The sequence below is a fragment of the Hippocampus comes genome, unplaced genomic scaffold, assembly GCF_001891065.2.
Source record: "Hippocampus comes isolate QL1 unplaced genomic scaffold, H_comes_QL1_v1.1 scaffold156, whole genome shotgun sequence".
Taxonomy (NCBI): domain Eukaryota; kingdom Metazoa; phylum Chordata; class Actinopteri; order Syngnathiformes; family Syngnathidae; genus Hippocampus; species Hippocampus comes.
Window position 1 is genome coordinate 4,698,013 of NW_017805744.1, and position 11,592 is coordinate 4,709,604.

General features: G+C 40.7%; 1 protein-coding gene across 10 annotated transcripts in view; it reads right to left on the reverse strand.

Moving 5' to 3' along the window:
- The window catches only part of LOC109524258 (proteoglycan 4), a 40,900-nt gene that overhangs the window by 19,649 nt on the left and 9,659 nt on the right, over positions 1-11,592 (reverse strand). For 3 of the 10 annotated variants that reach the window (XM_019883971.1, XM_019883972.1, XM_019883970.1), the window contains exons 1-2: positions 11,549-11,592; positions 3,804-3,853 (exon numbers count right to left, since the gene is read on the reverse strand). The exon at positions 11,549-11,592 is cut by the window's right edge and continues 165 nt beyond it. The exons of 2 other annotated variants lie outside the window; for them this stretch is intronic. In XM_019883971.1, the coding sequence (XP_019739530.1) occupies positions 3,804-3,853; positions 11,549-11,566 (68 nt within the window). In that variant the 5' untranslated portion in view covers positions 11,567-11,592. The remainder of the gene's footprint in view (positions 1-3,803; positions 3,854-11,548) is intronic. 5 more of the 10 variants (XM_019883978.1, XM_019883977.1, XM_019883979.1 and 2 more) reach the window with 2 other exon arrangements.

Here is an 11,592-nt window from a genome sequence, read left to right on the forward strand (position 1 = left end):
TGTTAATCATTGATCTCACGCCAGGAAGTTTGAGCCATGTGACAATATGGCCACAAAGCGTTGCAACGGGAGAAGCGCTCTGATGAAAGAAGAATGCGATGACGAGTCATGACTATTCGAGTTTTTAGGTTGACATCAAAGACAAATTGTCGTGTCACGATGGTGTTTTTAAATCATTCTTTTCTCGACACTTGATATGTTATCGTTATTTGGGTGTTCAGAAAGGTGATCATTAATAAAATACTGAATCACAAGTGCTGGAAGATAGAACCACCAGTTTGTGCATCTATCAAAAGAAAAAGAAAGAGGTCTGTGTAATACAATGTTTCATACGATGCGACAGTCTTTAAAATGTATGTGTGTGAATGTATTACCGTAAGCATTATTCAATTCATTGGCTTTCAGGTACAGAGAAATAAAATTGCAAATGTGACGATTCTATCATTGATACATTTTGGGTGCTATTTGAATAACATATGAATCTAAAACCTCATATAATAATGAGGAGGCACAGTTTTGTTTTATTTTATTAAAAACAGATGAAAATGTTCAACTGGTGATTTCTTGCTGTACTGTTTTGGAAAAAAAATGTTGTTTTTAGACTGTTTCCAAGTCGACCACGCTCGCCATGATGCTTGCTTCTGTTGTGAAGGGGGTTTCTCTTTTCCCACAAAGGAAGCAGCTAACATGTTTCATCTGTGTTTAGATTATTGCAGTGAACGGAACATTCTGGAGTTTGTCAACACGAAGACAGTCTTTCTACAACAACCAATTTCACCAAACCCTTTGTAAAAAGCCTTCTTCCCCATTCTGCCCAGCAGAGAGAATTAATCGAAACAATTTGGTTCTAAAGAGCGTTTTATCATGTCACACAGACATATTATCAGTCATGAGCTAAAAAGCAGTGATGGAATCACTTCCGTATGTTGTAAAAAACAGGAAACAATAACGTTCTCAGGAAAGACCATGATGAACACTCAGTAACATGAGTGCTAGGCAAAAATGCTCTACAAAACATGAAGCATTGACAATAACTGGTGTAAAATGCATAAACACATAGACGATAAATGGAATATACACTGCAATTATATTGAATAAAATGAAGTGCCTCCCTCTTGACAGAAGTGAAGCATGAATAGGCCTGCGGTTTGCATTGTTTGGAGAGAAAACAAAAGAATGATGCCATATGACGGACTCTCAGACGTGATGTAAAATTATTTCTAAGACCAAGTGAAAGAATTCCAAGAATAGTTCATTTGGGGTTAGCCTTTTGTCTTTAGCTTCTGTAAGGCCTGTGTTTTTGTATACATGTGTGTGCGTGTGTGTTTGTGTGTGTTTAACCTCGCTCTTTTGGCTCTAATATTTTTGGGACATCATATCTTGTGACTGCAAAACAAATTTGGATTTTAAGCCTAAAAGTGAGTTTCTACCTGTGCTTTGTGACCAAGCCAACAGTTGATTTAAACCGCAGGGTCAGAAAATACACTAACCTACCAAACAGCCAGATCAACGTGGCAGAAATGAATGAGGCCGTGTTTTGATTGACCCCATCACACGATTCTTTCACTCCCCATCTGGAAAAAGCAGGCCGCCTCATTTCTGATGGTGAGCAGGTATATGTTGTACTATTTTTAAAGTGATACATTTGAAGTGATATTTGTCAATTGGCTGTGATAGAAAGTTATAAAGTTAAGGCTAATAATTGTCATATGCAGGATTGGGGGGACACAATTACTTGCGCTGTACCTTTGGATCAAAGGTGCTCCACTTCAGTTTTGAAGGTGGCAGCAATCCACATTTTTAAGCTGTCGTCAAATTTCTAAAACTAATCAGAAAGTCCAGACATCTGAGGTTCGGTAAATCGAATGCTACAAACAGCAGCAACAACAAACAGACGTGCATTGCTGATCATGTACTTGTCGATCTGTGCCTAAATTTCATACTGAGGGGCACAAATAGACAGAAGGAAACGTCTGTGTACAATTGAAATCAGGCCAAAGGTCTGATTTTCACAAGTCCCAGCCGATCACTCCATGACTTTTGCCAGTGTCTCTTTGTTCATGCCCTAACATCCAAATAAGGCTACAAGTGGAATGCGCTCCATGCACTCTTTTTGTTTAGGTCAGTGTACTCAATGCATATTTTGAGATGACTTTCAGGGCTTCAAATGACTAAAAAGACATGTCAAAGAAAGATTGCTGGTATGTGAGATAAAGTAGCAGCTGCTAATCTTAAGAACTCAGGACATTCATTGAAAAGATCATCTGGTTTGGGCAAGCTCCCCCACCCCCTGCCCAGAATTTCTATTTAGTTGAGTCATTAGAGCTGGATCCAAATTCTGTTCTAATTAAGGATCTCCTGCACCCCACAATTTTCTATCCGGCCCAGACGATTTAGGTTGTCGGAAGTCCTTTTTGGAGGACTTAAATTCTATTATGCAAAGGAGAAACCAAAGGAGAGAGGTAGAAGTAATTGCTCCACATTTGCGAATTTCATCATTCGTGGGGATGAGTATTGAATGACACGATAATGATGAGTTTTGGTAAAATGTAATGAGTCATGGTCAAGAACAGTGGTGCGCAACCACCGGGCCACTTATGACGAGGGTCGCGGAGGGCCGCACAAATGAAAGAAATACAACATTACAAAAAATATTTGATCTTAAAAAGTGACGGGATTCTCGCCGTTACATCCGTCTGTGACTGACTCTTGATGCATGTCTATTTGTCTTGTTTGCGTAATGCTAATATTAAATCCAGAGGGTAGCAAAATGATTAAAATAAACAGACGTATTTGGAAAATTTCTTTGCGCTGGGAAAAAGAAATCAACACAAGAGCCAATGCCCAAAAAGAAAAAGAGGTGCATTTAACAGAAAATACACAAATACCGACTTGAAATCTGGATTTACGGCGATAGGCGATTCCCACGCCTAAACGAAGCCTGCTCTACACAATATGCTGCGAGCGGCGGCTCTCCGATGTGTCAATGAAGTCTTGAAAACTGATTCGTCAACAAAGTGCCTGCGGAGCGTCATACTTGGTGGTGAATCGTAAAGTAATCCAATATTGGTGAAAAAAAACAACTTTGAATTTGTGTTTATTGCTGGAGCTTTGTACTCTCCCCACAGCCCCACACTGATATTTGAAGGACAATTTAAATATTAAACACTCATTTGTATGCTGATCACTACGGACACTGTTTTATTTTCATTTTGCATTTTTCGACACTTCAGCATTTTTTAGGAAGCAGGTTTGACTTTTTCTGCGTTTTTTTGGGGTGTTTATTCTTATTGAAACGTGCCAGTAATTTGAGTCATACTGATGCAATGACATAACGATTAAAAATACATAACTAAATAAATAGAGAAAAATGGAAATATTTTTCCTTTCTGTTTTGGAAAACATACACATATACTTGAAAGCATTGTCAAACCAATCTTTGACACTTTTCAACACATGCCAAGACTAAACACCATTTTCAGCATTTTGATGGAAATGAAAACGGATATTTTTTTTTTGTAAAACTTCATCTTTTAACAAAACGGGTTTTCAGGCTCCAGGATACAGTTTTCCCACAAAGGAACGCCAAAACCAAAACACTTTTGACTTGTTTTCAGTTTGAAATGATATTGCATGAGGCCCAATTGCTCCTCCCCTGCCCTCATTTATGCAACATTCAGTTTTTGTGTGTTCATAAATTTTCCACGCCAAAAGTCTTTAGTACTGTCCAATCCAAGAAATTCACGTTTCATAGCCTTATTTTCTGTGGAAACGTCAGGGGTCTGGCTGTCTAAATGACTGACCTTCGCCCGCTTCCAAAGCTGGCTCCCCACGGCGACATTCTCCGCTTCATCTACGAGAAAGATGGGGGACGATGAAGAAGAACGATGGAAGAAAAAAGATGAGCAGTCACGATGAGGTCATTCATGAAGCGCAAAGGAAATGACAGAGAGCGATCCTATGAGAAAACAGTGGAGACAAATAAGGGAGAAAGAGCAGGAGAGGAGTGGGGGTCACAGATGGGATTGTGGGAAAAAGCAGCATGGAAGAAAAACAAAAGGCAGTTAGATAAACTGACAACCAGGAAGAAGGAAAGCAGATGAACAGTAAAGAGAAGAGCCCTTTAAGCATCAAGCACCAGTGTGTTTTTGAACCAAACATGCCAAAAGTCCCATTGCAGCCCCTTACACAATGACCATCTGACCATTTTTTTTTTTGTTTTTTTTTTACTGCCTTTTTACTAGCTTGGTGTCTCGTGTGTAAGGTCCTGGCATCAGATGGCGTGTTCTAGTCGAAACAGAAATTTGCCAACTTCTGAGGCATAACAGACAGAATGCGCCCAGTGTGCATAAGTGTGAGGTCGAACATTTGAGTCCCACACCGTTTTGTGTTGAATGTAATTGAGGCCACACGTTAATTATTATTATCTTTACGCGGAAAAAGGCAAGAGCGGTGTTAATGCGCAAACCAATGTCCCGCTTCAGTAAATTTGACAGTGACAACTTATTTTTTGGGGCAAATAAATAAATAAATTAAATGTATGTGCACATCCAGTATCTGTGCCATGTGGCCATCAGAATGTCTTATGCTGCCTTTACCCCAGCCTACGCAATACCGGCTTGCTTGTGCAAAAAAAAAAAAAAAAAAGCTACCTTTGGAAACATTGGGAACATGGAGGAGTAAAAGCATCCTGTATGTACTTCACATGCAGAGGCTATTGAACACTGTCAGCCAACAAACTATATTCAAGGAGGCTGACGGCAAACAAAAGAAACAGATGACTGCGGCAACATAGAGATTGAGGAGTAAGACTGAATGAGCCGGAGCCAATTCATAGCAACAAGGCAAGCTAATATTAGCATGTGTATGTGTACTTTTGTCATCTCCAGCAGTGTATCCTCAAATGTTAAAATCGTGTGGCAATGTCCAATGAGCGACTTGCGGTGGTAGCGCGTGGATGAACGGATCATCTCGAACCTCTAATTTTCCGAGCCATTTCCCTGGCACTTTTCTCGGGTTGGACAACTTCAATGATATCTGAAAACAATTAGCCTCATGAAATATTTCAAGCCACACAGACACATCACTCGGAAGTGAGAGGGCGAATGGGAGAAAACACTGAAATAAGAGTAGACAGCAAGTCCGAGTCGTGAGTAAGAAGCCTTGGGTGGGCCGGCAGTGGGGGGCAGAAAGGAAGGGAGGATAAAGAGGGCATCAACTTGGGGGCATGCAGGGTCAAGCATACAGGATGTGTCCTTGACATAGACACAGGAAGAGCTCAGCTCATGCAACAGAACCCTTGGGAGCCATTGTTGCACCGCCGTGTCCTGGTCCGTTGGGGGTTTGGGTTTGAAAGAACTTTTTAAATTTATTGTATTTATTATTTATTTTACTTTTTTATTTAAGTAGACACATTATTACAAAACAATGTACGGAATACAACGTAAAATTAGAACAAAGTGGTTTGCATATATTTCCACAAAACTCCAAGGCACTCAAATAATATCTCAGGAGATTCAGACAAAGGACCACGATGTACTAATCGTCCGACACTTGATTACACATCAGCTTTACTACAGTTTATAGAAGCTCTGTACGCCTGTGCTAATAATGAGCACGACTTGGCAGTTGATTTCAGGCTAATGATGCGTTTGCTGTGGAAGAACAGAACAGACGAGACCTTGCTAGCCCACTTGAGTGATTGTGCCCAAATGTTTATGAATGATAAAAAAAATCTCCTCACTGACAGTACACCATGTATCAAGTCTTTCAGAAGAGCGGAAGCTGTTTTGGCTACAAAAATATGTTAACAAAACAGAGATGATTGTGCACCGATGTAGAAGCTTCCCTCTTGTATTGCTATGAATTAATCTGGAGAGAATATAAACAATTTGTTAGCACTACTGAATGATGTCGCCAACCAGTAGTCAACTAAAATATAATTGAAATGCGTTTGAATCCTTTATGACTGTGTTGGAAGATTTCACGAGAAGCAGTCCCACCTTTAGTTTTAGTTCACATTTGAAAAGAAGTTTCCTCATTCTGGCGGTCTGAAAGTGTTCACTTTATGCAAAGTTCGAAAATGCAAAACCTCAAATGCCACATAGAGGCCTAAGGCTTCATTTTGCTAGGCATACTTAGGCATCGGATTGCTCTCATTTGCCTGTCTGATAACTTGGAGTTAGTTAAAAATAAATTCAATGTTCTCTCAAAATCACTCTAGTGTCAACATAGTATTACTGAACTGGAACACACCAGCTCTTGTCTAGGCAAGTGAAAATGTGTACGTGTGTTTGTGCCAAAAATCTTACGTAACAATGGATTAGCACATCAATGCCTGCCTTTATTAGGCAGATAAAACAACATCCATCGACAGGGTCACACATGGCCATGCAACTAGTAAGGTATGCCTCAGGGCAGTGGGCCAAATGAGACCATCATAACGTGTGCTGAAGTGAGACACATGTTCAGATGCCTACAGAACAGAAGGATGTCTGCAAAGAAACGGTCGAATGGGTGTAGTTTGTTCTTATGGCCCCTGCCTGAATGACGTAACGCAAATCCAGTCTAATTCGGCTTAATTCCTCAATGAAACCAGTGTCACCAGACTCACTGCACCACAGGCGCACCAACCACACTTCCAGGCTCAATAAGACAACTGTGACTCGACAAGAGCAAACTTCCCTTAGCTACTGTATGTAAGAACAGTTATCTGGACATAAAAGTATATTTGCCACTTTCTAAATCTGAATTAAAAAAAGACCGCGACTGCTGAATTTGATGAGGTGATGAGGTGATCACGATTGATTCCCAAGCTTCAAAAAAAGATGCAGAAGAGATGGTGTCGAGGGTGACACGAGTGATGCCTTTCATTTTGAAGATGAAATATGAGTTTTAACGTGATCGAAATAGTCAACTATACTGAATGTTGATCAATGTTCTTATTGACTACACTAAACGTGTTGGGGTGTTTTACTTGTGCGGTAAATAATTCTCAAAGATTCCGAGGAATTTATTTACTTTGAGGAAAGAGTAGAATTTTCTCAAATTCACACTTTTTGCTTGCTGCTATATATTTTCCCCAAATTGTTTGTCTTTCTAGATGGTCCTGACATTGAACAAAGGCACTCGTACTCGAGCTGTAACAGATAGCAATTGTTCATGTCCAAGCATAAACAAGCTCTGACATCGTCACAAATCTAACACAGGTTTATCTTACCTCTTAGCTTTGAAGGTCAAAATAAAAGAATAGCCCGACCTTGTAATGAACAACTGCCTACATTGTGCTTCGTGCTGTCGAAGATCTGATTTGCATCTTTTCCTCACGCTGCGTTGGACACAGAAAGCAAATTGTAGCCCTGCATAGCAAGGCCAGATGAGAAGCAGAGCAGTGTAAGCGCAGATGGATTCAGTTTGGTCATGTGGCGTTGGTGACTCGATGATCAACCACAGGCCTTCAATTTAAAACGAGAGGGCGGTGATGCAAAAGGGACTCGAGAAAGAAATGAGACACCAGGCTATGAGAGTAAACCGGTAGATATATGCAACAAAGGCACTGGCTCCATTCTAAGACATGAGTGCCGGTAGCATAAAGTTATAATTTAAACATGTATTTCTTGCCTCCAAAATCACAGTTACCTTGTCAACAAAAAAGGGCCAACATAAAACAATGTTATCCGTTTTCAGTCATTTCAATGCAAACCCTGCTTCAGGGGTAAAAGACAGACTTGTACATTAAGTCCATGAGCCCCGACCATTGTTCCACTGAGCATTAGTGTGCTATAAAAATATAATAAGATATTGATTCCTTAATTCATTTTCTGATCCGCTTATCCTCACAAGGGTCGTGCGGGTGCTGGAGCCCATCCCAGCTGTCTTCAGGCAGTTGGCGGGGGACACCCTGAACCGGTTGCCAGCCAATTGCAGGGCACACAGAAACAAACAACCATTCGCACTCACACTCACACCCAGGGACAATTTAGCGTGTTCAATCAGCCTGCCATGCATGTCTTTGGAATGTGGGAGGAAACCAGAGTACCCGGAGAAAACCCACGCAGACCCGGGGAGAACATGCAAACTCCACACAGGGAGGCCGGAGCTAGAATTGAACCTAGTACCTCTGCACTGTAAGGTCGATGCGCCAACCACTGGATCACCGGGCCGCCTTGGAGATAATATGCCAAACCATATCTGCACTCGATGAAAAACTCAAAGTGGCAACCAACTATTCATTTTACTATTCAAACTGTATCTTAAAAAGACATGCATACTGTAAACTACCACAATGTATGCACGTGTGAGATGCAGGTATTATTTTGGTACACTTGGCGTCGCCATCCTCAGTTTCTATGACGCGTGAGGACCTGGCCTGTTGAGTGACACGCGAGTCATCGAATCAGAATGTGGAGTTGTCTGGCAGTGAACTGGTTAAACTGTTCGCCACACTGCGTGTTGAGTGACGATGTCAGATGAGGCCATCCGCAGGTCGTCTAAAGAATGTGCTTCTTTTTACTGCGTTTTGTGATTGCAATTGAAAGTGCACCAGCGGCTGTGTCTACGACTACATTCCCTGGACCCTAACCACTTGTGGAGAGATTTCAGAGATTCAATTTGTTCTAACTAATGGTGGCAGGCTATAATAAATTAGCTAACAATGTTTATTTAACCAGAGACGTGCATTTTTATAACTTAAGCCAGTTGGACTTGCTACAGGCACATTGCACTTTAGCCTGTTTTATTATCCATAACGTTGGACATTCTCAGTCTTGTACGCACTCTTTCGTCCTGGCTAGCGCGGATTGAAATGTGAGTCTGCAGTGGCAGTGCGTGGGAAAAATACAATAATAAATACATTTTTAGAATCATTTCAAAAATGTATCATGAATATGTGGCAACATTTTATTGGCCCACCCTGTATATTATATATACAGTATCTCATACTGCGTGGGCTAATAAAATGCATACACACTGAGTATGTATGTATACACACACACACACACACACACACACACACACACACACGCACACACACACACACACACACACACACAGACATTTAGATAGAACTAACTTCGGTTTGACAGAAACATAACGAGAATGTGTCACTCAGTTATTACTTCACCATCTTGACTCTTTGTTCGCCTGCTCATCTGTCTTTCCAGTCTCATTTGGAAACAGGAATCTTTGGCCAACATGCTGCCTCATCAGATGCTCATCAGTGTGACTAAAGGCAAAAACTATCTAATGTATTTTATTCTTGAAATTCTAATTTAATTAGAGACATCAACAAAAATTTGAGATGTGTTTTGAATGATCAGCGTGATCAGGATGAGAAGTTTGATTTTGAGGCTGTTTTCCACATACGTAATCTAACAGTCACAAAGCAGCTGTGGCCACAAGTTGAGTCTTTCAGGCCTACACCAAAGTGAACTAGACAAAGCCTGAATAGCTGCAGGGAAATCACTCAATTGGAAATTTGAGGAATTTGTCAGAGAGGATATCCTGAACCGTGTTCTACTTCTCACCGGAACAATCACATGAGCTTTTACAATGTCTTCGACAAAGCACAGTACTTTGTAAAATGGAAATATACATTTCATAGAAAGCTCACTTACAACTTGGTTACTCCTCTCTTATTGGTTCGGATTGAACCTCTCTCTTATCTTCATGCTATAACCTACTTGAAAACATGTTCACTCGCAGTTTGGAATACTCGAGGGCACACAGGCATTTCCAAACCGTTGTTAGGTTTGGGGATTTTTTTCATTGGGCACCTCCATCCACCACATTCTCTTCTCCTCCCCACCTCCCATCACACACACTCCCCTGCTTGAAATGCGAAAGTGTTCTTAGCAACGGACCTTACAAGGACTCCAGACAGAACCTGACCAAACATTGTCATCCGTCATGCTGCTCTGTCTACACTATATTCATTGACATCTGCATCACCATTCCTGCTAAATAAACTAAACCCACTACTGTTGCAGTGAGCTTCTGCTTGTGCAGTACATTTAAAAATAATATCCATCTAACATTGCAAAATGAAACTCAATTCTTAACAATTTGTTACAGATGGGCGCTCATTGACATAAAAGACACATTAATTATGCCATATTGCAATTTAACACACACACACACACACACACACACACACACACACACACACACACACACAGAAAATATTAAGCAGCTTTGCTTGATTATGCAGAAAGTAATAATGCTGGCATGAGCAGCCCCATTCATTGAAGAATTGTCTGGGCCGTGTATATTAAGCTGATTTTTGTGGTCCATTTTCGGAACAAATTCATCTGGCACGACCTCAGCTCCAAATTTCTTTGTGTTCGTGGCGAAAGAACTCAAAAGTAAATTCGCCTTCTGTTTCAAGAAACAAGGGTAGAAGAATCAGGCACAATTTTAGTTTTATCCACTGGAGCAAGATCATCATTTTTTGACTTGTGACGATGTTGCATTGTTCCAAATTGTTTTGCACTTATTGAAAGAGACTCAAATGACCATCCGTCAACTGAGTGACTACAGTATCTCATGCAAATACTAACATCTAGCTTTGAAAATCGTTTTTCAAATAACATATTTGATGTGTAACTGTAGTAAACTTGTGTTTTCTCACACCTAAAATGAATAGAAATGAGTACAAATGTAATTCTTTCAAGCAGGCTGCGTGGCTGTCTCGGTTAAACTGACCCTCTCAGTATGAGCTCACTTTCTCGCAATGTGCCACATGAAACAAAACAAATGTTTCTCCATGTCATATCTGCCAAGTGAACCCTAAAGCTTACACTGTTGTCTTGTCATGAAACTGAGAGCAAAAATAAAGAAACGCAAACTGGTAAGCAGGGCACACCACATCTAGTAGCAAAAATGATGCTTGACTGTATCTTAAGTTGCTCAAAGTGCTCATTATGCGAAACCTCTGTGCTCCAATCACACTGCCAAGCCCAGTCAAGTGCTATATATATATTGTGTAACCAAATCAAAGCGTAGGGAGTAAATCACTGAGGGACTTGAGCAAGATCCAAAGCAAGCCATCAAGTGAGCAAGAATATGACTGATGCTGAGTCACGTTCATTATCCTAATATGCAACACAACAACGACCAATAAAAAAAAGCAGGCTCATTTCTGAAATTGTCTGACCAATCTTTTACTCACAGCGTAAAAAACCAAAACAGTCCATCAGCTCTGAGTCATCCAGCTGACTGTCAGTGCCAACTACGAGTCACCGACTGTCTCAATAAACAAAGACAAACGAAAGCTTTCATCAGCCATGATTCTGGAACAAAAGACAGATTCAACTCTATGGGGTGACAACATGCCATACCAAATTAAAAGCCAGCACACTTCGATCAATGAATTGAAATGTTACTAGCACGGTGCAAACCTAAAATTACTGTCCAGTGCACTCCAGCTCATCTACAGCCATGCCATCCATTTAATGTGGATGAAAATGGCATAGCTGTCTTTCGGAAGAGACAAACATCTTGTTCTGGTGACTTGACAAGCATAGACTGACAAATGAAAAGCGAGACTTACTTTTTGCTCTTGAAGCATCCATACATTCCGGCCATGCTGTAGAA